General features: G+C 42.9%; 1 protein-coding gene across 2 annotated transcripts; it reads left to right on the top strand.

Annotated features, from left to right (window-relative positions):
- The first annotated feature begins 1,133 nt into the window (after positions 1-1,133).
- Positions 1,134-22,671, top strand: epha2b (eph receptor A2 b). Of its 2 annotated transcripts, none has more exons than XM_047595056.1 (17): positions 1,134-1,285; positions 1,943-2,022; positions 3,543-4,191; positions 13,570-13,725; positions 14,138-14,497; positions 14,716-14,846; positions 15,214-15,385; positions 15,469-15,568; positions 16,203-16,258; positions 16,353-16,478; positions 17,162-17,347; positions 17,455-17,516; positions 17,636-17,845; positions 17,928-18,077; positions 18,228-18,421; positions 19,329-19,484; positions 20,860-22,671. In XM_047595056.1, the coding sequence occupies exons 1-17, from the start codon at positions 1,201-1,203 to the stop codon at positions 20,966-20,968; spliced, it is 2,982 nt and encodes a 993-aa protein (XP_047451012.1). In that variant the 5' UTR covers positions 1,134-1,200; the 3' UTR covers positions 20,969-22,671. The 2 variants fall into 2 exon arrangements, with proteins under 2 accessions (XP_047451012.1, XP_047451004.1); XM_047595048.1 differs by having other exon boundaries at positions 17,162-17,359.
- The last annotated feature ends 4,919 nt before the right edge of the window (positions 22,672-27,590 follow it).

The following is a 27,590-nucleotide window of genomic DNA, read 5'->3' as shown; positions in this document are numbered from 1 at the left end:
ATAAACTCTACCAGGTACGGCATTCTGGCCTTGAGCTGCATTCACAAAATATATAAGAGAGGGGCACAAGCAAGATGTAAAGCACAGCAACTCCTTATCGTTTCTATGGCCGTTGCTCAACATTTTGCCATAGTAACACTGGGCAACAAACAATGAAAGCAAGCCAGATAAAGCTTGACAGTGAATTCCACTCTGTAGCAGTTGCTAGGTAAAGGACTTTTCTTAATTCCCCATATTCATACTGGACTCCCATACACCCACTCCCACACACCCTCCTGAGACTGAGAAAATAGATTAAACCTTTTTTTGTTCATAACTTGACTACTGTCTATCTGTTGGCGGGGTGCTACATATTTGAGATGTTTCCCAGAAATGATGATGGCCTATCAGTAGGCCAGCTGTACTCTTGCATTCTGGTATTCAGAGAAGCTATTATGCTTATATGAATACATCTCTCTCCGCTTGTCACAATGGTTCTACCCCTGTATGTGGGGATGCTCAGAACAAAGGGACATCAAGTAAAGCGGCTCTCGCTGTTTTCACTGTTTCAGTGTGGCAAATAATTTTAAATCAATATCTCATGCAAATGATTCTGCTGGGTGCTTGGTTGCCAGATAGGCAAAACTGTGAGCAGTACTTAAGAGCTCAAGTGCTCCCTGTAAACTCCAGTCCTTAGTATGTAAAAAGTGTGGATACTTCGCTGACACTTATGTTCAAGGATTGTGTTCATCAGTCAGTTGTAATTTTGTTACATCAAAAGGAAAAAAAGGTATAACTATGCATTGTTGGGTTAGACTTAGAGGCTCATTATTTACATTTGCACTGACTTAATATTTTTTAAAAGTTCTCTCAATCATGCAGCAGGCTTTTCTTGTCATGATAAACTTGTTGACGCGCCTTCAAAACGTGTGTAAAATTGCGAAACGTCCAACAGTCCCTAAAGGTTATTCAGAAGTTTCTCATGCGGCATGAGCCACCTCCCCTCCACCCCCAACACTTCCACGCACGCACGCACACACACACACACACACACACACACACACACACACACACACACACACACACACACATTCCTGCGGGCGGAGTCCGTGACGCGCTGTGCGTTTGTGAATGAGCTGCAGAGCGCAGCACTCACCTCCAGAGCAGAGTCCCGGCCAAGCCCAAGAACGGAAAGAGACGAAGGAGGAAAAGTTTTTCGAAATGGATTTATTTGGAAGAATGAGACACTTATTATTTTCATACGTATTCATTAATGGCATATTAATTACTTTACAAACTAAAGAAGGTGAGTATCCTCTTGAAACTTGTCTTGGCTACTTAACGATCTTTTTGGGGCTTTATTGAAGGGAAACACGCGTGCCATGCGGGAAACCAGTGGAGAAACTTTTAAAACCAGCAGACGTGCTTTCTTTCTTCCGTGACATTTAGTATCTAGCACTTATGACATGAACATGCTTCAGTGCATGAAAGATCTCTGCTGAAGTTGCATATTTGATTATTAATAATAAACTGAGTTGAGCGTGTAGAGTGCATGTGTGCTCCTCGGAACTTTAACAGCAGGTGAAATTGTTGAGCGACATAAGTTTATGAAATCTTCTTATTTTAATCTATTTAGCCCTTTTATTCGCATGATAATTTTATATAAAAGTTCAACCAAAATTTACATTTAACTAGTAGGACAAATTTGAGTGATTAAAAATATATTTTATTTTGGTTAAACTAAAGGTGACCGACTTATTTTTCTTCAGTATGAATCAAACTAATTTACTGTAATCTGACTTCTTTCCATTTGTAAATGTAATTTTTGTAGTCAAGTAGAGTAAATGTAAGGGGAAAAGGGAAGTAAAATGACTTCCTTCACTTTCAAGTAGAAATAAAGGTCTATTCTTAATGGCAAAAAAGTGTTTTCATATTCACTGACATTATTCACATGTCTCCACAGAGGTGCTTCTGGACATGAAGGCAACAGGAGGTGAACTGGGCTGGTTGACATGGCCATTAGATCAGGGAGACAAACAAGGGGTGAGTATCACTCCTCTTCTCCTCCATCTCCCACGTTTCCATGTGGAATTTGCCTTGGGATAAATTAGCATGGAGACATTTTACAGGAAGGACCCGACTGAGCTGAGAGCCTGTGCAAAATATTTGACCATTTGACATATGTGGTTAGCTTTGCATGTGTATATGTCAGGTTTCTGTAAAATCTGGCAGTCAGAGTCAAACGGTTGCTTGGGTATGGATGTGCGAAGGAGGCATGGGATCCAATCTGGAGTTGCCTCCACAGCACGTCTAGGCTACACCAAAGCTTAGGCAGACAGAATAGCTACTAGCTCTGAACTGGGAATACTTGTGGCTTCTTGTGGTTTCGAAGCTTCAGCTCCAGAATTGTATGTTAGGGAGCAATTAACTTTTAAAAGTTTGCAGCATGTGGTACCTCTTTCAGGAGAGGAGGGGTTTTAGATGGAGCCAATCCTACCTTTTCCTTCAACCAGGGGAAAATGTTTTAGTGATGCGTCAAGAGAATTTATTATCACACCCCAGTGCTGTGGTTATCTCTCTGCCAGTACAGCTGACACATGTGTGCCTTTCTCCGTATTGTGGTTTTCAAGTAATTGACCAGTCAGGCTCATGCAAATTCACTGTAAATGGTCTCATTTCATGTGCTGATGGCTCAGGCATGTGCAGGCGTGCTGTTCAGAGAAGCTTGCCCAACTTCCTCAAAGAGCCTTCACTCATTAAATAATCCCTTTGACACATTAGTTTCTCTTTTCCAGCAGTATGCCTCATGTGTTGCTGTATTTTTTTTTAGGTTTGTTGGGAGACATTTTTATTGTGCACTTTTTCTTATCTAACTACCATCGCTTATGCTAAATAATATTTTTAAGTTTTAAAGGCCCCTCATAAAAATGCTCACCAGCTGTTTAATAGAGGTGCTGTTTCTGCTGTTGTACATCAAGTTTATGTGGAGAGCCACACACTCAGCCAACAAAGCACATTCTTTTAATTAATAGCACAGTGGCTACATGCAGAGAGCAAACCACAGCCTCTGCCACTGTGGGGGCCAGTTGTCCTTCATGAGGAGTTTATGCTAAAACATGCTGTCAGTTTTTTTCATAAAATACTTGTGGCAACATTTAGTATGCAAGCAGCATTGCTATTTGGGGAAAATGCCAATGAGAATGTGAAGGACTGAATTTGAAATAATGTCAGAAATGCTTACTAAGAGAAAGTCCAGCAGGTCTGCTGTAGTCTTCTACTGTAAAGGCCCATAAAATGCACTTCTCCATGTACAAGAAATGATGTGTTACTGCTGTGAAGGATAGTTAAAAATATACAGAGAGAGTAATTAGCAATGCGTAGAGTCATGGGCCCCCCACACACAGACTGTTTTTGTTTCCAGGTTCAAGTTACAGTGACCGAACTTTCATGTTAAGTGCTACGTTTACTTTGACCTCCTTATAGTTTCGCATTGGTCCTTAGGGGCTCCCCAGGGATAAGTGTTTGTACCTCTAACATTTTTGGACTTTGTGGCTATTTTTCAGTGGGAGGTCGTCCAGAGAGCTCTGAACGGCTCTCAGTTTTACTCATACTCCGTCTGCAATGTTGGAGAACGCGAGCAGGACAACTGGCTGCGCACCACCTTCATCCAGCGGCGCCCATCGGCCTCACGAGTTTTTGTGGAACTTCAGTTTATTGTACGTGACTGCAACTCATTTGACGGAGCCTCGTTAACCTGCAAGGAAACCTTCAACCTCTTCACGTCTGAGTCGGATGCAGATGTTGGCACAACCTTCCGCAAGGGCCAGTTTAAGAAAGTGGCCACCATAGCACCTGATGAAATCACCGGCAAAAATGATGTGCGCATCAACACAGAGACACGAGTGGTGGAGAACCTGTCCCGAAAAGGTTTCTACTTGGCCTTTCAAGACATTGGAGCCTGTGTTGCACTTCTCTCTGTCAGGGTCTACTACAAAACCTGCCCAGCCACAGTAAAGAGCCTTGCGTCATTCCCTGAGACTGTGGCTGGGGGTGAGAACCAGGCGCTAAGGGAAGTGAACGGGGAGTGCGTGGAAAATGCCGTAAGCGAGGAGCTGCCTCGTATCTACTGCACGGTGGATGGGGAGTGGGTGGTGCTAGTTGGACAATGTCAGTGCAAACCAGGCTATGAAGAAGCTGAAGACTCATGTCAAGGTAAGACCATGTTCTTGTATCTTTGTTACTTGTAAAGGTCTCCACCTTCAGGCATTTAACTTAGTGCAGTTCATTTCACATGACTGTTCATTTTAACTGCCACAGGTTGTAAAACAGGCTTGCATTGCAGGTTGCGGATATTTATCATAGGTGTTATTATCATTGTTCATTGGAATTCTCCCTCGGGCTAACATTGCTCCTCTGCAATGGAAGGAATTCTTAGGCCTACTTGTACATGTCCTGGCATCCTACCTGACCCTGAACCAATACCTATAAAATCAGAGTTTTAAAATTTAAGTTTCAGTCTTGATTTTAAGTTGAATTTTTGTATATAATTTATTATATACTGTATACTTATTGCTTAAACACTTACACACTTTTTCTAGTTCATAACTTTGCACACTGCTCCAGGTGATTTCCTGCTTCCTCATTATCATCTGTTCTCTTATCTTGATATGAGTGTGCTGTGGAGTCCAACCATAACTCCTTGTCCTTTGACTTTATAGTCATGGCGTGGGTCTGTTTTAAGTCCTGCAAAGAAGGCTTTTATTGTTGTGAGAAGGGCTGTCAGAGTGACTGAAAGTGATCAAAGACACCAGGAGGCTACTGTACTGTGATGGATTAGCATCTTTAAGGCTGATGGGAGGAAAGGGGAGGGGGCGGGAGGAAGCTTCTGAGCCTCACTGACTTTGTTCATATCAAGCATCACAGAAATCAGAGGCCCACCGTGAACGGGCATGTCAGCTGCGCGTTCCCCCTATCGGTTTCTGCATACCCCCTCCCTCCTGTTTTCATCCTCAGCTTTGGGGTGTGTGACTCTAGCAGTGCATGTGAACATACAACACTGGCCAGCATGCATGGGCCTGTTGAGATCTGTTGAGATCCATGACTGAACACCTAAAGACTCCCATCAGCCCTGAGACTTGCTCCACCTTCACTGTTGTTTCTGGCACTCATACTTGCACACATACAAATGCATGACCTGAAATACACAAATGCAGGTATGAATATTCTTAATCATGTCATGCCCACAGTTATGAATTCACAGTGAGCCGGCTTTTGTAGTCTTCCCTTACTACTTAATTTCCCTTCCATTGGCAGCAGACCGATAAAAGTGATGACGCTTTCTGTCAGTACATCGTTTTTAGCTGCGGGAAAGTGCCAGGTAAGATGATTAAGGAGGTGGCAGAGGAGGAGGAGAGGCAGGAAGGAATGAAAGAAAAGTAATACAGAATGTGAGAGGTTGCGTTTAGAGGAGGGGTGTGATTTTAAAACAGAGAGAGGTGAGGAGTGGAATGCAAAGGTAGGAGAACAATGAAGTCCTGTGTTTCCCCCCCATGAGGCGGTGGATCCCACCTCCACCTCCTCTCCCCCTTGGTTGGTACATTCCTGATCAGTTTGCTGAGGTGGAGCCTCCCAACATTACTCCAGACCTGTGGAATTCCCAGTGGGGGAAGAGCAGCTCCGGGTCAAGGCCTCGCATAAAAAAAGACTAAACAAAGAAATCCCCCAAAAACTACCAGGATGAAGTCAAATGAGAGGTCTGAGATGCATGAGGGCAGTTGCGGATGAAGGTGGAAATGAATCACAGGGTTGCAGCATAGGGCCAAGATGAATGGTTTGAAGGGCTTTAAGTAGAGTATCCTACAGGCACACAGTTAATCATTCTCCCCACTTCTTTCCTGTATGAAGCACTGCTCGGAGAGAAACCACAAAACTTCAATTGTAGTGCTTTTTCTTACTTAGGTTGAAAGTTTCCATGTTCCGCGATGTGTTCACTCAGTTTTATGACTCCCCGACCCTTAGGGACCCGTTAGAGTAGAAATCTGTGACTTCATCTGGTTTTTGTCTCCTTCTCTTCATCAACTCTTGCTGCCGTGGTATTTTTGGCTCTGAGATCACTCGACCGTCAAACTGTATTTCTAGGACTTTTTTTCCTTCAACTCTCTGTTGAGGTTTCCGTTTGTGGCATGTGGCGGTCTTCTCTTGGTGGCCATCACCGGACAAACAAACTCCAAAGATATATCTCTTCCTGTGCTGCAGAGACCTACCAGCGTGTTCAGTGCAGCAAATGTAAATTTATAAGGCAGCTGTAAATCATATCAGTCAGCAGCAAGGCACAAAATGAGCTCTTGTTTTTTGTAAAAGGGCCAATTATGTCAGCTCTCAAAATATACAGTCAGTCATACAGTGGATCAGAAAACTGCTCTGGATTTATACATGATCACACTCCTCTAAGATTGACGAAGGGTTTCCTTCTAGTTGACTTCACTCCTGACTAGTACAATAGCAGTGTTTGATTACTAAAAATATTGTGTGAGCTTTCTTTAATTATTTTTTCTATCTAGATTTGGCTTTAGATCAGGATGCTGTCTTAATGAACATTCACAGACAGGGTTTTCCTCTGCTGCCTATCGTGCCCTTCCCTACCCATAATCCTCCTTGGCACAATGCACCCTCAAGTCGTTTGTCACCCCTGAAAGGTTCCCAGGCTGCCCTGGCTGGTCCCTGGGTTTGCATTTCACCTTCTACACCTCATCAGCTGCCTTAAGGCTTCAACAAATAGGACTTAATCCCACACCATGGTTTGCATGTGGCTTTATATAATAGGGGACACACAATGTGGAATATTTGAACTGCTCAGGGCCATTTTTGTGTCTTGGTGGAACAACTGTCCACTGAGTTCCAGTAAAGTTATTACTGTCCTTGCCAGAGAGGTTCCAGTAAGCGATTTTCTCTCCCTCCTTCCCTCTGCGTCCGTGTCTACGAACTCATCCTCAGCTGATGTAACAAACCTTTGGTGACTAAGTTGCAGGGTAACTGTACGCTGTGGTGAGTGATTTGTATGGGTAGTAATTGACTTGGGTGTGTTTGGGCTTTTCAAGTGAAGTAACTACTGGTTCTGCTTGCTTTGCCTTTGTGCAATCTCTCTTTTTTTTTCCTCTGCCCCCGCATCCTTCGAGTCTCTGCAGACTATGTATATTTTCGCCTCAATTTTCCGCCTCTCATCTCGTATTTATTTGAGAGTTTCTTATCTCAACACGTTATTCACATCATCATTTTGCTGTACTTTAGGCAATATACACAAGAGGATAAACACTGTTGTGCAAGCCGTCCCAAGCACAACAAACTGAGAGATAAACAAAAAGAGTTTTCTCTCCGTGTTGTGTTCGTGTTGTATGTGAAATCACAGGCTGACTGTTATTTTTGGCCGATGTGCAGGTCATGAATATGACACCGGTAGAGTTTAAACATCCCGTTTCACACGGCTCTGTTGGGACTATTTAGACTGTATACAGTTCTCGTCTTGCTCCCTGATAAATACATTTCTCTGCGACTGACTAAAGATAAATAGAGGCTTAATTACAATAATGCTGTCAATCAGAGGGTCTTAGCAGAAGGGAAGTGAAAAACTATTTGTCCCATTCACATAAGGGTCTGGGCATAAACATTTAAAGGAGGTGAAATGTAAACTATAGCTGTCACTTTTTGTTTTTGTTGATTGGATTTTACAGAGGAAGTTGGGGTTTGATGGCTGAATGTTCACTTATAAATCCACCCTCCAAAGTGCCAGAGATCAAGTGTTTCCAGACCAATAGATTGACTTTAAATCTGCTTGTCCCTGGAACCAGCTGCTTCATTATAATCACCACGAAACATTTTAAGACCTAGGTCTTGTGCAATTTCAGTTTATCTGATGGAAAGTGTACAAAGACACATGAACACAGCACCACTCCTCGAAATCTCAGGGATTTCATTTAGTTGGCTTAAGGTGTATTTCACATAATGGAATCATCTCGCTCCAGCAGGATTAATCCCCACACTGAATTTTTCTGCTCCACCAAAATCCCTCAACTCTTGAGCCCTGTACCTGGTCTCAGAAGGGAATAACTTTGTAAGTCACAGGTTTATCAGACAATTCATTTAGATTTATTGGCTGGATGTAAACTGTCCTTTTTCATCCTTGGCTCCCAAATGCAACTGTGATTACTTAGAATTTTTGGATTTCTCAGATCTCATGCCAAGGTAACCTTTGCCTAGCGTGCTGAACTTGAGGGAGTTGGTTAGATAATGGGGCGACTCCGAAGGCACTTTCAAGTGGTGTCATGCACCGTCTTGCTGGGCCACGTCTCCTAGAGAAGAGTACACTGGCAATTACTGCAAACATGATGACAGAAGAAGTAGCAGAGATGAGATCTGGTTTGCCTTTACGTCTTTAAAGGCGATTACAGAATGTTGTATTATTGTGGTTTAGGGAGTATGAACATTATAAAAGTTATCAAGATGAGCCCACTATACTTTGGATGCAGTATGCTTGGTAAAAAGTAGTTTACTAGGAAAACCAACAAAGCATTTAGCAATAATAGTTGTATTTTTTATGACCAGACTGTTTTGCCTTAAGAGCAAAATTATCTTAAATCTGCACTGCACCGACTGACTTTCTAACCACACAGTGTCTTGCATATTATTGCCATATGAAGTTGTTAAGTAAGCTAGTTAGCAAGCAGCCTCGAGCCATCTATCTGCCGATGATCCTGCTGAAGGCGGACCTTCTAGTGAGTTTAAATGAGTTCAAAGAAGCAAAACAGTTGTGTAAAGCTGAGAGAAACTGCTCTGTTTTTGTGTGTGCATCACTATAGAGCACACCTTTCATATCTAACAGGTACATTTTTCATACATACATATATATATATATATATGAAAGCAGCTTTAACTATTTGTTGCTCATTCTAACCAAAATTTGTTTAAATTCTAACCAAAATGTTTTTGTGTAATGTTATTCAACCCATTTTTGTGTGTTTGCAGTTGCCTAATTTAAAATAATTGAGCCTCAGCATTTCTTGGCTTTTTGCTTTGTGTGTGATTGTGTGATTGTTGTGCTGGTGGAATCAGGACATATTTCCTCTCTGTGACATTCCTGAGCTGGCCGGCTGCGTGTGTGTGTGTTTTTGCTGGGAGAGACCAGAGCAATGTGAAGCGCATTGTATTGTACTGCTGCTGTGTGAGCTCAGCACTTTCCTTCCCCTGTGTCAGTCAGTCATTCCCCCAGCACAACACAACACACCACTCACCCCTCACTGCTAACAGGACGAGCCCACAGCGGAAACCGGAGGTCACCTAATCCCTCGGTGACTCCCCGACCCGTTGGCTCAGGGCTTTCTATTGTCGGTCAGTGTGGAGCGGCCTCGCTCAGCCGCTTTCCATTTTGTTGTACTGCCTGATAAGTCATTTTGTTTATTGGTGCATTTGGTCCCATTTTGACCACTTCCCCTAGCCAGGAAGCAGACGGCTGTCGGCATCCAGTATGTAACCTGCTGGCTTGCCGCGGTCTAGTGTAATGGTGTTGGGTTTGCCACCTGGCTGTCTGGATCCGGTGAGCAACACAGCAGACTAACCATGGCAATATGTCCATGGCTATGGTCCAGCTGAGACCTCTGGAAGCTGTTTGTATTCAATCATGTGAACCATGATTGTTTTCTACAGAGAATCGGCTTTACTTTAGGACTTGTTGGACATGTTTTTCTGCTTCTTTGGCTCCACTTCTCACTCCCTGTATTCCTCCTCCTGTCAGTAAATCTGAGTGGACAGAGGGAGTGAGAGGAGAAAGGGGATCAGGGAATTTATTGTGTTTGTTAACAACCCCAGATGAAAGCCCAAGAGCAATTGTAAAACAGATGTAATGCCCTTACAGCTGCTCCATTGGTCAACTAATCCTTTTGACTAATGCTCCCCCTACGCACATGCACACACTTCCATCAGTCCCTACACCTTTACTCCCTTCTGCCCCTCCCCTCCTCTACCTCAGTGACCTCTGGCTCATGTTACCGGCTCAGCACCCCCATCAGAGACCCCCATTGTTCCACCACAACGTGAACCCCCCAAAATGCTAATGACATGTTGTCACTCTGCATACAAACAGAATGACATGACATATAGCAATTACAGGTCTGCTCAAGTTGAAGCTGAAAAGAGGGGGGTGGGGATTGAAATAAATGAAGTACAAACATGTGTCCGTATATATTTTGGGGAACTGCTCCGATAAAGATCTGGACATTGTATTTATTTCTTGGTCAGTTTTATTTTTCCAAGATGTTTTTGTTCACTGGCCATACTTCTGAATTTAACCTTTCTCCTTCTTCCTCCTCCACTCTGCGAGCATGTGTTTGTTTTACTTGGCCACTGATTCCCTGTAAGCCATGCACAGTTTAACTCACAACTACCCTGAGGCAGACATGACCTTTCTGCCTTTTAAAAGCCTCGACTGGGGGTTGGGGGTGGGGGGCTCTACTTACTTCTCCGGTCCTGAGGGTGATCTGCCTTGTCAAGCCACCATGTTACCCATTCATCCAACTCTCTAACCATGCATTCATCACTGTCGCCATCTCATCCATCTTAACTTCAGCGGACAAACCAGGGTATGTGTATGGGGGGGGGGGCTCTTCGGAGGCTGCCACTACAGAGCCACTCGGGCTCCCAGAATGTAACAGGCCCTGCACTCACTCTCAATAAACAAACACAGAGCCACTCAAGACGCATGGGGCCTCTCTAATGACAAACAGTTCCCTGCTTTGTAGCAAGAAGGATGGAAAAAAAATGGCCAGTCTAACTTTGTCAAATGTTTCAGCTCAGGAGAGGTAGGGACACTTTGTTTATGAGATCATTTGTCCCTCACCCCTGCCCATGGGTTAAGTGCCTGCGTCTTTGTTGGGCTAACACATTTTGACTTTCTTTTTTATTTCTTTTTATTTGTTGTTATTCTGCCTCAGGACTCTGGTGGCCTCAGTGCGGGTTCTTCTCTTGGTCACGCTCCTCTGTGTTTCCATGCTTTGATTGGCTGCTCTAGGAAGGAAGGCTGCGTCAGCCTCATGCTTCCTGCTTCCTGTTGTGTCCAGCAACAATCTAAAGCCCCCTCCACCTTCTCCATGGAACCAGGAAGTTTCCCTCTCCCAGACTGTTCTCTTTTGTCGAGGAATCCTCCTGTTAAATACCTCAGCTGAGAGTCATCTACTTTTATTTACCGTCACTATGACTCACATGTTAAAGAAGCACAAACTCACTCACCTTTATAGTGAAATGTGCAGGGCTCCGACTGAAGCTGTAGTGAAGGCACTCTGCTACAGGCCAAGCCTCCTGTTGGGTGGTGTACACTGGAATTCGTCTTGATTATAGAGGCAACTCACAGTGTAAGGCCATCATCTCCACAGGCCTGACCACGATGCATTGCAACCAGCACTGTAGCGCCAAAAAGAGGCTAGTCCTCCTCTATTCAGTTGCCATGTGGCATTTCGGCTATTCCCATCTGCAGTGCTTGTGTGTGTGTGTATGTTTTTTTCTTTCAGCAGTTGAATGGCATGGCATTCTCCTTGCCTGCTGGTCAGTGGTGAATAGCAATGTTAATGGGTTAGCTGGGCGCCTTTTTAGTGACGACTGGGAGGAGAAAAGGAGGGGAGGAAGGAATTTGGGGATTACGAGGAGGAGAGGTAGGGGTATGAATCAGGGTTTGAGGCAGCAGCTGTTCCCCCTTCTCAATGCAAGAGTTCACCCTTGCCCGTCTCCTTTCTTTCGCCCCTCTTTTCTTCAGTCCTCAGCAGGATACAGTATACCCCTCTTTCTTTTTTTTGGCCTTCTGTTCCTTCACACAACCTCTCCACTGCCTCGCCCGTCCTCTGCCTCATTTGCGTTAATGAGTAGCAGCGGCTCTTAGAGAAACAGCTGGCCAAAACAGAAAAGACGCTGTCTTGAGGGGAGGATTGAGTAACATGCACGCCTATTGGATAAACTTAAAAATTCTCCTCATGCTGAGTATTTTTCTTTCCACCATCATTGTCTTGCTCTTGAGTTAATACACACCTCTTCACAGCAGCTCTGCTTCAACTTGGTGAACCGCAGTGTTGGACAAAGCCAAGCAGAGTTGAAGTGAGACTCATGGTCAATCGAGTAAATCCCCTTGATATGACTTAAATGGAGCCGTGGCCATGTGCTTTCCGTCTTATGTGTGGTCACTTGTGGCTTCCAGATGAACTTCATTCATATGAACCACAGTGAAAGGCGACCATAGGCTGAGACAGTATCTCTGAGTGAATCTGATATTGTCTCCGTCCTTGACTCATTGTTTCATTGCTTCTTTCCTGACAATGGCATTAACTTAAATCTTCAGCAGGGCAGTTCACCTGGCTATCATGACCTCTTTGTACGCTGTCTCTTTTGCCATAAAATACCTTCTCTTTCTTTCTTTTATGTCTGCTCTCTTTTAGTTTACATGTTGACTCTCATTTGAATTGTTGATGTCTTATGACATCTGTTAGGATCTATTTAAATACTCCAGGCAAACCACTTGAAGGGAAGGAAGGAGATGTGTGTACACTGTAAATGTATGTGTTTGCTGAATGAACTTACCAGAGGGACATGAACAGGTGACAGGCAGCGGACATAATCCCTCTTCTGATGTCAGATTTGCCAATGTGCCTGCAAGTGTGCTTTGCATACATGTACGTGTATTTTGTGCATACATGTGGGTATGGGTGCATGTGTGCATGTGTGCAGTGTATACATAAATGTGACTGACTGTGTGATGGTGTGGGGACTTGAGCTGCAGCCGCTGGAATGCTCCTGCAAGAGCTGAGGAGTTGGAGGGGAGCCGTCTCATTTTCACTGTTCTCTGTGGCGTGCGCTCCGAGATTTCACACCGTATTAAGTTTGTATTTCAGCACCGCTACGCACAGCTGGACCCTCTACCTGCACTTCTTTATTCCAAGTTGGACGTGTGAAATTAGGTGCCATCTTGTCTAGGCGATACAGTTTCAAAAGTCCACATGTGGGTCTCTGGAAAAAAAAAAATATATCAGGCTGCTGAGTGTGAACAGACACTGCTTTGCGTTGCCTTTTGTCGCGTTCTCTTCTATCATGGCTCTGAATACTGACTGACTGTCGTGGAATGTGGGATGACTGGTTGTGTTTGTTGAGAGAAAGAGAGACGGTAAGAAAACAGCAGAAGAGGGGGGTTGGTGGTTGAAAAAGTAAGGAGTGCCGGCAAAGCAGAGGGTTTTTGTTTCAGGGCCGGGCTCCTGTAAGCAACCACTTAGCTGGAATGGACAGAGTTTTAATGAAAAGAGTCAACACTGTAGAGAGCCAGTGTTTTGCCTCTCATCTCTTGGTCCCTTGTCCAAATATAACCTTTAGCCTTGACACAATAGCATGTCCACACAACCTTGATGTCTAACACTCAAAGTGAAATGTTCACAGTATTACTGGTCTTTGAAAGAGGTCTGAATCATCTGGAGGAACTGGCTTTACGGTACATCATTTGGGATGCTGCTCAAAGTCGCAATTGTCGTTGCTTGGCTGCTAATGCAAATGTTTTTTTGTGTGTGTTTACAGAATGTCAGCTTGGCTTCTTCAAAGCTGAAGCATCTGGTGGCAAGTGTGAGCCGTGTCCTGCCAACACCCAGGGGCTGGAGCCCGGGGCTTTGTCTTGTCCTTGCATGGACGGCTTCTACCGAGCTCCATCTGATCCTCCTACTGGACCCTGCTCAGGTGAGAGCTATGGTTAAAGAAAAGTGAAAATGTTAGCTGTCAATGTGAGCTACCAAGTGATGCTACACACATGATTTTAGACACAAATAAGTGTACTCACCTTATAGACATATTTTAAAGAGACTAAATAGACACATTTTAAAAGGCTAAAGGCTACAGGTTGTGTGGGATCTGTCTGCACTGGTTTTCACTACACACATCAGTATGTTATAGTCTCTGACTTCAAAATGGAGGTGTTTACAGTCAAGACACAGAGTTTTGATGATATGAAACATTTAGTAATTCCTGTAATTCCCTTTTCTAGCCTTTCCCTCACCTCAAAAAGAAATTGTGCATATTTGGTTTCCTGTGTTTCTCCTCTTCTTTGGTTCCATCTAATATTCCATGTGGTTTTCAAATCTGTGTTCATCAGGCCTCCCCTCTGCCCCACGAGATCTCTTGGCCACGACCACCCACCTCTCTGCAGGAAAAATCCTCCTCTCCTGGAGCCCACCCGAAGACACCGGAGGTCGAACCGATATCACATACAGTGTTGAGTGCCAGCGCTGTGAGGGCATTGTGTGTCAGCCTTGTGGAGAGAGAATCCGCTATGAGCCTGCAAACATGGGTCTAACTGACCCCAAGGTGTCAGTGAGTGACCTGGATGCCCACCTCAACTACACCTTCACCGTTGAAGCACATAGCGGCGTGTCAACGTTCGCAAGCCAGGCAATGCCACGAGCTGCTCGGCCACCACCCACCAGGGCTCTGACTATATCCCTGAACTACATGGGTGAGCACTGCTGATATGAAGCAATGGTGTGACGCTATCTCTGCTACATTAATGATAGATGCTATCTATGAGGTGGTAAAAGGTTTGCAGGTTGAATCGCTGCAGGAGTGTAATGAACTGTCAGACTACACTAAGATGAAGCCATATTTTTTATAATTTTTTTTTTTAAATAAATCTCACAACATAAAAGTCACATATTCTCTACCCCATGTCTTCAGATCCTCCCAAAATGACTTCCTTGAAACTGGTTGAGAGGACATCCACCAGCTTGTGCCTTTCCTGGGATGTATCCTCTCGATCACGAGCCCAGTCCCGGCCCATCCGTTATGAACTGACCTACCGCAAGAAGGTATGCTACTGTGGTTTATTATCCTGCAATATCTAGAAAGGAAAGTGGTCATCTAATGTGTTATTTTACATTAACCACTGTACAACATTAAAGCTGCTTACATTTGCATATAATTATGCAATTTAATATGATTGATATGTAATTTTAATAAACTTATTATCTTAAGACCCTGTTTGAAGATCCTGATCTGATGTCTGATCTGAAGTCATAAATTCTCAGACGCCTCGTTACAGACTATGTTCAGAGAGAAGCACAGACCATCATAAATTCATGTCACTGATTTAATGTTAAAATGCTTTTGTCCTGTTGAGTGGTAACTCTTGTCATTGTTGACTAAATTTCTGACGCCCCTTCCTCTGCCTCCCAGGACGATAACCTGGATGTGACTACCTTCAGTGTACTCAAACTCGAGAAGAACTCTGTACAGATCACCAATCTGGTCCCAGGCACACCATACCTGTTCAGGGTGCAGGCCCTCAGCAGTGATAGCGTCACTGGAGGCTCCAGCATAGAGGAACAGTTTGAGACCTTGCCTGAAGGTACAGAACAGAACCACAGTTTAACATGCTGCATCCAGGAATTTCTCTGATGTGTATCTAAGCTTTCTTTTCTTTTTTCCCAGGACACCTTACTTCTAACAACACAGTATTAATCCCCACATTGGTCATTGGAGGAGTGGTCATTTTGTTCATAGTGGCCATGGTCCTATTCCTGCGCAGACGGTCAGTAGACTTTCTTTCTGTCCTGGTAATCTGTCAGAATACACCCTCCTTCACTGGCTTCATCTGTCATTCTTCTGCCTTTCCTTTGTGCGGCCTCCAAATGGCCTGCATTCACTCTCTCTTCACCTTTCCCTGTGTCTCATCATTTGGCCAACTTTCTCTTTATCCAGATCTGTGTTGTGGCACTCACTGGGAAGGATTGTGTTGAATGTGCGTTGCCATTGCACAGTGGTTACATTCTAGTGAGTGTGGAGGCCTTTGAAAGGAAATTAGCCCAAAGTGGCACATTGTTGGTGATAAGAGGCGCTGGGTTCTTTCTGTACCAGGCCGCCAGCACTTTGTGAAGGTGACCTGTTCCTGTGCTTTAGCAGATTGTCGCCCGCCTGTCCACGTCCCCCCGCCTGCTTGTCTGCCTTTCAATCTTTAAAACGACTCGTCAAACACAGTATATCGGCGGTCTATATCAAAGAGCTGCTTCTCAGTATCAGGACTCTTTTGAAATCCTGATCCTGAACATCTAGAGAGATGGTTACAAAGGCTGCTATGTCCTATTGATACGAAACTAGGGAAATTAAATGGATAGACATATGAATGGATGTCATAGTTGTAAACTAATTTGGGTCTTTTTATTTAGAAAAAGAAACTCTCACACCAGACAAGGACCAGAGGACACCTACTTCTCCAGCCCAGGTAGGAAGAATATTTCTTTGTCACACTGTCTAACCTATGAAATTTATCTTATTTATTTGTCGGTATGCAATAAGCTTCTTTCTTTGACTCACAGAGCAATTGAAACCTCTGAAGACCTACGTGGATCCACATACTTATGAGGACCCCAACGTAGCTGTCCTAAAGTTCGCCACTGAAATCCATCCCAGCCACATAAGCAAACAGAAAGTCATTGGAGCTGGTGAGTGACAACCCTGCGGAGACAATCTGCTGTGAGGCTTAACTCCGAGATGTTGAAAGATTTTTCCAGTCCCCAAATTCTCTGTTTATACTGTGCCTTTTCCACAGTTTAACAGCCTGACTGACAGTGGTTAGTTTTGTGAGGATTAAAATCTATCTTGCTGAGTTCTTACACAACAAGTTGAGACATTTTGTATTGTGGCAACTTTTGGCAGTGGGATCTATGCTGGCTCAAGATTACATGAACACTTACACAATGACAATGTTTTGGAAGTATATCAGAACACCTTCATGAGCACTGCGCACATCTTTCGCAGATGATAGGTTTATTCAAGTGCGACCACCTTTACCCTTTGAACCGACAGTCTTTTTCAACCCCCATTCCCACGACCACGTGACACCCCCCATGCCCCCCTCGCCCCTTCTCCTCATATGACAGCTGATTCCCATGCTCCCACACCACAGGCTATCTAACAATTACACAATGCAGATTACAGGCTCTCAACACCAAGCCAGAGCACACCTCTGTGAGAGCACCTCAGGCAAAACTGCTGGGGAGACTTCCTTATTTTCGCTCTGTTGCACAGCCAAGACCTGAAGCTAGAAACTTAAGAAGTCATATCAAGTGATCAAATGCACAGTCATTTCATTTTTTTTAAAACCGGCGATGTTGTTTTCCTGCAGGGGAGTTTGGCGAAGTGTACCGTGGTATTCTGAAGGTGCCGGGGAGGAAAGAGGTGGCAGTGGCTATCAAGACGCTGAAGCCTGGTTACACAGAGAAACAGAGGCAGGATTTCCTGAGCGAGGCCTCCATCATGGGCCAGTTCACCCACCAGAATATCATTCGTCTGGAAGGGGTGGTCACCAAATGTAAGGATTTCTGTGAGTTACGCGACTTTTTTAAAAATAAATTCTCATCGCATTTTCTCGCCTGCTTTGGACTACTTCGGGCACTTAATTTGTTCTTCTTCATGCAGTTAAACATGCAATGATCGTGACTGAATACATGGAAAATGGAGCACTGGACAGGTACCTTAAGGTAAGTTCACCACAAACTATTTGTGCCCACAATCATAACAGACAAGCTGAGAAAGGCCAACAATGATGAGTGTTGTTCTTCTTTATTGGATCACTCATTGTTATTTTATCACACATCAGGACCATGATGGGGAGTTTTCCTCCTTCCAGCTGGTGGGCATGCTTCGTGGTATTGCTGCAGGCATGAAATATCTCTCTGACATGAGCTACGTTCACCGCGACCTGGCTGCTCGCAACATCCTGGTCAACAACACTCTGGAGTGTAAAGTGTCTGACTTCGGTCTGTCCCGAGTACTGGAGGACGACCCTGAGGGGACATACACCACGAGTGTGAGTCAAGGAACAGCAGGGGTTTTAGAAAGCCTCAGTGATATTTAGTTTAATAACTTCTGTTTTTTCTTTTCTTCAACAGGGAGGTAAGATACCAATTCGATGGACAGCTCCAGAGGCGATAGCATACAGGAAGTTCACCTCGGCAAGTGATGTGTGGAGTTTTGGAATTGTGATGTGGGAGGTCATGGCTTTTGGTGAAAGGCCTTACTGGGACATGAGTAACCATGAGGTAAGATTGAGTATTTTTCACTAAGTTCTCAGTTTTCAGAACTAACAATAAATTCTTGGGTGAAAATATATTTTTTAGAAATGAACACAGATCTGAAGAATTCTGCCTGTGACAAAAGATCTAACTAGTGCCCTGATGCACTGCTTGCAGGTGATGAAGGCTATTAACGAGGCGTTCAGGCTGCCTGCCCCTATGGACTGCCCCTCAGCTGTTTACCAACTGATGCTGCAGTGCTGGCTCCAGGATCGTTCCAAGAGGCCGCGCTTCGGAGACATCGTCAGCCTGCTGGATAAGCTGCTGAGGAGCCCAGACTCCCTAAAGGCCATTGCAGACTTTGACCCCCGGTAAGATTTATTTACAAACCAAGCAAATGGCTTATAATGCATATTTGTATAGCGCTAACCCAACAGTAGCTGCCACTATTAGCAACTAATATTTAGAAACAAAACTGTAGCCAAAGCCTCTGCAATACAACATATATAAATTCTACTAGAGATCTTAATCCTGCTGACTCCTTTCAGTTTCACTTCTGGTTCATGTTATCCACTTATGTAGCATTAAATGGGTAAAGGGAGGCTTAAGAGAAGAGTGGAAGGGAAGAAGAATACATTTTTAATGGGAACCACATTCTGCCATCTGAGTTGAGCTGAGAATCTTGGAGAAAAGATAACAGATTACTCTGTGCAGCCACACTTGATAAAATTCATAGTCCTGTGCCTTGAGGAATAAGTTCAAGAAAAAACGAAAATGTTCAGTTTGCTTATGGATATCTGTGACTTGCCTTCCTTAATGCTTGCTATTTTGCTGTTTCTTGCTTTTAAGACTTAAAAGACCTCTAGCAGCTCCATATTAACCTTAATTTGAAATACAATTTCAGGGTGTTTAGGGCTGCAATAGGAAAAAATGGGAATAGCAGTAGAAGTTCCACTTGAATAATTAGGACACACTGACATCTTGCTTAAAAAAGCTTTGCCATACTTCTGACAGGAGGAACAGCATAGCTTCTTTTAACATCTGATTGTGTGCATGAATGCATATTTTGTCTTTTGTGATAGAGCATTGAAGTCAGAAAGGGTGAGAAAGGACAAAAGCCTGTTATGCTTATATGTTAATCGGCTCTCGGCCTGACTCCTCAAACTGGTTTTTATCACCAACTGGTTTCCTGCACTGTAATTGCAGTCCTTAGTCATCTGCCTTTGTTGTGGGAAAGTCTGTTGATTATTATCGTTTGGATCCGCTTTCCTTTGCCAGCGTATCCATTCGCCTGCCCAGCACCAGCGGCTCTGATGGTCCTCCCTTCAGGTCAGTGTCTGAGTGGCTGGAGTCCATCAAGATGAGCCAGTACAGCGAGAACTTCACCTGCGCTGGGATTGTCACCATGGACCAAGTGCTGCAGATGAAGAACGAGTAAGTCGTTTTCTTGTTTTTATTTTTATTTCCTCGTACGTTCTAGGCCACGAAGAAGAGCTTTTTGTTGTCAAATTATGAGTAAAACCAATGCTTCTGGTTTTTTGAAGCCTGTCACTGACTTCCCTTGCCTGGTTTATATATTTGTTTTCCAATAAATGTTATGTTTTAACAGCCAGCAGAATAGTTTGCGCATAATATAACCTCCAACCTCAGTTACAACTTGAAAAATGTTTGAGATGGAAAATGTAATGGGGGAACGGAGAAGGAGTGGGCTCATTTGTGGTAGGCTTGTGGTGGCGGCTTGTGGTCTGCTGCACTTCTTATTCTTCTTTCCTCTCCCCATTCTTTCTCTCATCCCTCCACGCACCAACACACACACTAGTTGCTCTAGGCAGCACTTTTGCTTGAGCCCCTAAAACCACCAGTTTTGCCTGTTTAGGGCAAAGGCCTCATGTGGCTTCTTCAACTTTAAAGCAGGGAAGGGGAGGAGAAGAAACTACAGGAGATTATGGAAATAAGTGCGATTTGAAGCCTCATTTGTATTTCTAGGAAGATTGAAGAGGTGCATTCAGAACGCACCCCCTGAACTTATCACTAAGTATTTAAGGTAATTAGATATTTGCAGATGTGTAGGAGTGCAAAAGCTGCAATTTAATGAAATGAATTCAGCATTTTGGGGGAAAAGGCTTCCGGAGTACATAATGTACGGTTTCTATGGGGGGAATAATAAGGGACAGAGCAGTTTCTAACCATATGACCAGCCAAAAAGAAAACCTAAATCCCCTCTACCATGCTATGTTGTTATGTATGTTAGTGGGTCTTGATCTTGCAGTGATGGGCAGACTGTAAAGCGGAGACAGACCCTTTTGAAGTATTCGTCGTACAGTATGGTGTGATTTCATGGCCCCATGTTTCCATTTCAGGGCATCTGGTAGCACTCTTGGAAAACCAGCAGTTATTTACAACCCACCCTCTGCCTGCCAGACAAGTGATTCATGGTCAACAGGGAGAATCCTCGTTAAGTAATTAAAGCTGTAATTAAGGCTTTTACTTTACACTGGTGTGTTGCAGGGCTCTTGCAGGTTTGCATCATGTGCTTGTGAAGAGAGAAACCCCTCCCCAGTAACATCCTTTAATGTCAAAGATAAATCCGAACCATGGCAGATTACACTCTTGGAACTCCCCCCACCTAGCCGAGCATGCTAGATGTGAACGCATTTTGTTCCAGACTAGCATTTCACCACATCGAATGAGCCAGTGATTACTCCAAGGCTTGAGAAGCAGGATGGATGCGCGTGAAAAGTGTTGGAATGAGGCCAAGGTCTAAGTCCATGTGCTGCTTCTTATATACTGTCATGTTTCTTTTTCACAGGGATATTAAGAACATCGGGGTGAGGCTGCCAGGACATTTGAAAAGAATTGCCTACAGCATCTTGGGTTTAAAGGACCAGACCAGCACTCTAAGTGTATTTGCAGTGTGATCCTTGCAATGAAGGGAATTAAAATCAGGCACTGCAGCAGGGAGCCCTTTGGACTCTAAGCTGAGCTGGAGCAACACTACAGGGACGGCTTTGGAGCAACAGAGCCAAGAGAACTGTGTCGGGCCAACTCAATCAGACTGACTTACTGTACATTTTTTTGATTTCTTCATCTTATCCACAGGGAATGGAACAAATACACAACAATAGATGTATCAAGTAGACTCTGTATATTGAAATATCTATTTTTTATTATCAATTACTTTTGTACAGATGCATTTGATTTTTCTTTGAATTTTCCATTCCTGCATCACAAACGTCAGCAGATCAATTTGCTCCAGGGAAAGGCTTCAGCTTTACAAAATTGCACCATGAGCTCGTCGCATTGAACGAACAAGGGAAGAGCGATAGTGTGATGATATGGGAGCAGCCTGTGGTTGGTGCCGATGTCGCAGAATCTCCTTTTAACTGGCACTTTGTGCCATTCCTGTTTTGTCAAATGACAACGGGGCTTATATATAGAGGGCAGAAATGAGCATGAGCTGGTCCAGAGTTAAAGAGACGGTGTTGCTTGGGTGTATAAACACAGACGGACCTGTTTTTACTGCTGGCCCTGTGCAGAAATTAAGCTATAATCTTCTAAGTGATGTTTAGATAAAAAAGAAAAAGAGAGGATATGTATGAGGTACTCTTTGTGTACAGATTGACTTTTTTTTCTCTTGTTTGTGTTTGGGCGATTACCAAAAACATAAGATTTTAAAATGTAGCACTTGGATCAAGAATCAAATGATCTTGGTTTGTCTCAGAAATGGTAAGAAAAAAGGGCAATTACTCTCCAAATCCTAAACCAAATAAAACCATATCAAAGAGGGGAAATTGCATTGATGAGTTTGATTTAGAATGCAGCTGTTATTAGTGAACCGGCAATGAAGATAGAAATTACAGAAATGAAAAAACAAAAAGAATGATTGTGGCTGAGATGATTTCATACTTTAATGGTTTGGTTTGAAATTTCAATGTCTCATTTCCAAGCTTTACAAATATTAATTTTATTTCTGTTGGTTTGAGGAACACTTTGACAGGATTTTGACTCATTCCAAACTTTATAATAACTTTATAATACTTAAGTGCCTCTTTATGGAAGATTAGTGAGAGTCCACTGTTTAAATGAAATGGCTCTCCGGTGCAGTGTGGACAGACTCCCCCAGTGCTCTTAATTGATGACTGCAAATCATTGTGTTACTGATGTTCCTGTACTTGAATTTTTACTGTATTTTCAAATGTATCTATGATTCTATCGTAGCAGATAGACCCATCTTTGGAAAATGGATTTTTGCTTGTTATTACTCTGGTTTATTGGTTGCAGTTATGTTTTGTAAATTTTTGCCACACTGTTTATTTTTCTAAGACCCCGCCACTTTCCGAAGCGATGTCTCACCACTTTTGAGAGTTTCTTCATCAAACAGCCTTCCTTTGCCAATTCCTTCCTTTTTGCCTGTTGTTTTATACTGTATTTAATAGTCTATTTATTTTTAACTTTTATTTATTTATCCTGATAAACACTGAGCTGGGTTTATAATTGGAGTTTGCTGTCTCACTCTTAATAATAATAAAAAGAACGCTCTAATGTCCTTCTCTTTTCTTCTATTTTTCATACCTGAAATTACCGTTGTTGGATTTGTGGAGCAATAAAGTCTTAAAATGAATTTTGCACAGCCTGTCCTATGTCTAACACATACCAGAGCACATGAATGCTTTATTTGTTATTAAAATGATGCCAGGATGTTTATACTTCCACCTGGATTTCCTTATAATGCTTCTGAGTGGAATGTGGACTAACCATGTGAGTGTGTCATTAATGATGTGCACACAATATCTTCATAGTGTTTTTTTATGTTCTCAACCAAATATATAAACTATCTCTCCCTCTCCCTAATGTTTAGATTTATGAAAAGCAGGTCAAGCTGTGTTTAGTTGTTTCATTATTCTCGCTTTACAAATTGACATATTGCCTAACACCACATTTTCGTCTTCCATGAACTATCCCGTGGTGTTGGAGGTCAGAAATTCTGCCTCCTTAATTAGAAAAGAACGGTGGAACAGGCTTTTACATTGCTGCAACATTTTTCTGTCACTTCATGAAAGTGTCTCACATAGCAGCGACAAAGCAGGAAAAGGAAGGGCGTCATTAATGATGGCTGTGTTTAGCTGTAGTAGGACCGGAGTTATTACACGTTGGCTCATTTTGCTTTTCCTACAATGACTTAATATGTCCCCTGACATATTAAAAAAAAAAGTCAAATACATGAGACTTTGAGATCACCTTCAAATGGAACTTGACATTGTGGACACAACTTCATGTACACAATTCTTGGTCTTCAAGTTGCATTGACACTAAGTCGTGAGAACACCACTGCAAGGCAACTATATATATATATATATATATATATATATATATATATATATAACATATATATATATATATATATATACATATATATATATATAATGCTGTAGTATATACAATCAGTGGTTGGTACCAAGAAGCCAGTGATGGTAACAGTTAGTTAGCTAACAAATGAGTAACTTAATGCAGGAAATACAAAGGCTGTTGAGAATATTTTACTCATACACATTGTAAAACACAACAGAACAAACACAACCCTTGAACCCAGACATGACACGCGACCCATGACACCATCTGAGGGTTATGGAGCTGATTGTTTTTACAGTCAATGGTTGGTTTGTGAAAGACTTTTTTTTATCTCTAACAACTTATGCGTAATCGTACTACTGCGCAGGGCTACGCGCACTGACCCTCTGCCGGTGTGAGACATTTATACTTGTGCGCTCATCAGTGTGGCTCACTCTGTAAAAAAACAATGCTAGTTGGCTGTGTGTCTTTTTTGCCTGTCAGGTAATTTTTTGTTTCTACATGTTGCTTCGCTTTCTACTTCCTGCTTCACGTACAACAATGGCGACTGGAACCTTTGCCAAAAAATTTGCCCAACACGAGTTATACAAATGTCTGTGTCTCCAAACCCCCTCAGTTAACCTTTCCATTTCTTTATTGATCCAAAAACAATCAATTAGAAAATGTCAGAGATGGAGAAGCAGCAGGGTCTACACAGGGGTTTGCGTTAAGAAAGGAGCCTTTGCAGCACTTAAGCGCAGAAGAAGCATAAAATATGCATTAGCTTTTTCCTTCTAATCAAAAAAAAATAAAGGCAGCTAAATGTCATCTGTTGTTTTCAATGGGAGCTCATGAGTTTGTGGCTACTTGGTGATCAAGTGCTAACACCAGCTATCGGTCATGAGAACATCAATACGAGGCAACTATTGGTGTCTAGAACGACCACGAAATCGAATGTAGGAAATGTAAATTTGAAAGCTCAGATATTACTGAAAACTTCCATTTTGAATCTGTGAATATCCTAAGAGGGGGCTGTTTATCGCTAAACTTGACCTGAGGCAACAAAAATGTCTGGTTATTTGCTGATGTCTGTAGAGGCAGGGAAATCAGAAATAAAGAGATAAGTCAGTAGGTCAGCCAAAGTCATTTTTAGACTTTTATTGTCAGTTGTAAGCATCCATCACAATGACAAACCCATTTCCTGGGTAACTTGACAGACCTGCCATGCATACCTCGCTTAATTGTCCGATAACTAGCAGCTTCCAAATAAACTCTTTCAGATAAAACAATGTCACACAGTTCTTGGACCTCAAGACATTTGTGACCACAGTTATCATAACCAACAAAGTGTCATAACTATCATACCCCAATAAGACCCCATTCAGAATGAATCATTTAATTGTCAGCTCTGCTTTAGAACTAGGAGGGCTGTGTGTTTTAAGAATCAGTGAGACGTGAAACGAGAACCAGACGTTCTGGTGTGCGTAACAGATCTGTTCATTTAAAGGCTTATCTCACTCCAAAACGCGGCATAGTTGCTTTTAACACCGTAAGACAGTAAGACAGCATTGTGAGTCTGGCATCCGGATGGAAATCATCTGAGCTTTTGTTGTGACCATCAGTAGAAATAAAGGATTCATTTTCAGAGTAATCCATTAGGAATGTGCTTATGTGTTTGATCAGACTGACCCAGGTTCAACGTCTCGTTGACAACCTTTTGAAACAAGTGACAGTTGCTTTTGTGTTTTTTGTTTCACTACAAGTCAGTCTGAATGACCTACATTCTCACAGTGAGCAGCGATGATGGTTTCTAAACTCAACCACAACAAACTCATAGCTACGATCAGTAATATGTACATCTCTCATTACCATTTTTTCTAAACTCTAAACCACTGGAAACACCCTGAGGGCAGAGGTCACAAAGTATATTTGGCTGACCTTTATGGGAATGCAGCATGGCAGCGGACAGGCAAAGGAGACGCATGTAAATATCAGTGTCAGATGTCTCCTCATTGGAATACTGCATCTTTTCTTGTTTGAAGACTCACACCTGCTGAGAAAAAATGCCAAAATGCCATTAAAAATGTATCTGTATGAGCCAAAGAATGCAGCAAGTCCAGACTTGCCCCACACTCCCTTCATAATTCACCTTGACTGAGCCACTTTGCCTTATCTCTCTCACTATGACCTGGCAGTGACAGGGAAGTCCCTGGCGCCCCACATTTAGGAAATTATCAGCTTTTTGTTGATTGATGCAAGTTACAAAGCCTTAAATGCGCCCCTTCGATAAGAGAAAGAAGAATGTAAATATTTAGGTTTTGAATTAAACAGCAGGTCAACAGACACATATAAGGAAAAAGCCCAACTCAGATGAAGCATGGGAACTTGGATTTGCCGCTAAGCCTTTGTCCTTGACTTCCAGCTGGCTGTGTGTTCTTGCCTCTGTTAAACCAATAGGATGCCTAGAAATAGTCCTGGCTTTATGTGGCGACTGTAAACTGAGAAAGTCTTTCACTATTTTCCATCCCCTTCCATCTATTCCCTCAGTGCTTCACAGCGTGGTGGGTTTTTTCTCTCTCTTCCATGCGTGATGGAAAACGAGGAGCCGAGCCACACCGTTTAACTGCTGATTGTACTGTTTGGATTTATGCAAATCCACGTCTGAGTGCATCCAAGTTGAGTTTGGTTTTTGTCCCTGTCGTCGGCTGTAATGTGATTATCCTCGCTCCGTGGGGGTTGAATGTGTGGAAGTTTGTGTCTTGTCATTAGGACTGTAAATGACAGGGATGCATAGAGAGAAAGAAAGAGCAGGGGGCGGGAGAGAGGGAGGCATGGTGGTGAGGGTGGGGGTGGAGGGGGTGGACTGGAGATTTGAGCCGTACCAGGGCTTTACTGCAGGCCACAATAGCATGTGTGGTGATTGTGTTGAAGGCTTGGCGTCCAGGGCTCGAGCCTCCCCCTGAGGATTGTGTTGTGCGTGGGGGCCACGGCTTTCGCTTTCAGAGAGTTTCCCTCCTTCTTGTGGCTTGTTGGAAGTCTTTGTTCCCAGGGCGAAGGTCAATTTAAAAGAAATAAGGAAGAGGGAAAACATTGCCATGGCACTGTTCATGTATGACCTCTCCCTTCACCGCCACTCTTCTATTCCTTTCTTCTTTGTTATGTTTTATGTTCTTCTGGCAACTCTCGGTGTCATGCGCGGATATGAAAACCCGGCAACACTCAGGAATTTACATCCTTGCTAATTTTAGCAATGGGTTCCTGACCAGAAAACACATCCTCCAATTTCTGTCTATATTGGTCTTCCTGCGTCTTTCCGCTGCTGTTTCTCTCACCAGCACTTCAGGGCTTTTGCAGATTATTCTGCCAGCTCAGTCCTCAATTTTCCTATTTTCACTGTACTCTCAACTAAAACTATCCTAGATGTCCTAATCCAAGATTAGAGTGTGAATGCTGCCAAGGCTCCTCTCTGCATTTAATGTAAAAACAAACTGGAATTAAACTCTTTAATGAACTTTTTTTTAATAAGATGATAAGGGGCAAAAGATATTACCTGCATTGAGGGTTTCCTAAACTGTGCTACTCCTATCTGGTTGATGTACACAGGCAACATGAGGGCAAGAAGAGAGCAGTAACACAAGTCGCACACACTGCTGCTATGAACCTTGTATTCCTACAGACTCTTTGTGTATTTTGAGACAGCAGAAGAATTCACTCCACATTGCTGTTAATCTCACAGCGAGTGTCGCACAGCATGTTAGAGTTTGCACAGATCATTCTTCAGCCCCTGCGCAACTCTGTTGATGCTCTGTTACAAATGAAAAAAAAAACATTGATATATTAGTGTAATTAAAAAGCAAATGGCATCTGGAGTGAAAGCAGCAACATCCTAATATTTAATTGGAGGACTGAGAGGCAGGAAGATACATTTGCACAAAGTATTTTTAGAGCATGTGAACTTTCATTCAAGATATTCTTAGCATTCTTAACATTAATTATAACTTCACTGTGGATCTTAAAGTGAATTGAAGCATTAAAGGTACAAAATGATCTAAACAGGACCACTATGCCACACTACAACTACAGTAGCATTTGAGGATTTCTAGCAAGAACAATGAGAAACAGAAATAAACAATACATAAAATATAACAGAAGATATATGCGGTTGCATGTAGATTAAATATTTTCTTCTAATTTCATGCTCTATTTAATTTA

This window comes from Mugil cephalus, chromosome 1 (genome assembly GCF_022458985.1).
Source record: "Mugil cephalus isolate CIBA_MC_2020 chromosome 1, CIBA_Mcephalus_1.1, whole genome shotgun sequence".
NCBI lineage: Eukaryota > Metazoa > Chordata > Actinopteri > Mugiliformes > Mugilidae > Mugil > Mugil cephalus.
The sequence above is the reverse complement of the archived record's forward strand: the minus strand, read 5'-3'. Positions and strand labels throughout refer to the sequence as shown.

Bases quoted from the DNA above. Each gene is read 5' to 3' on its own strand.
- epha2b (XM_047595048.1), top strand. From the start codon at position 1,201: ATGGATTTATTTGGAAGAATGAGACACTTATTATTTTCATACGTATTC. The intron at 13,726-14,137 runs GTGAGAGCTATG...TGTGTTCATCAG, and splicing joins TCCTACTGGACCCTGCTCAG to GCCTCCCCTCTGCCCCACGA. The intron at 17,517-17,635 runs GTAAGTTCACCA...ATCACACATCAG, and splicing joins CACTGGACAGGTACCTTAAG to GACCATGATGGGGAGTTTTC.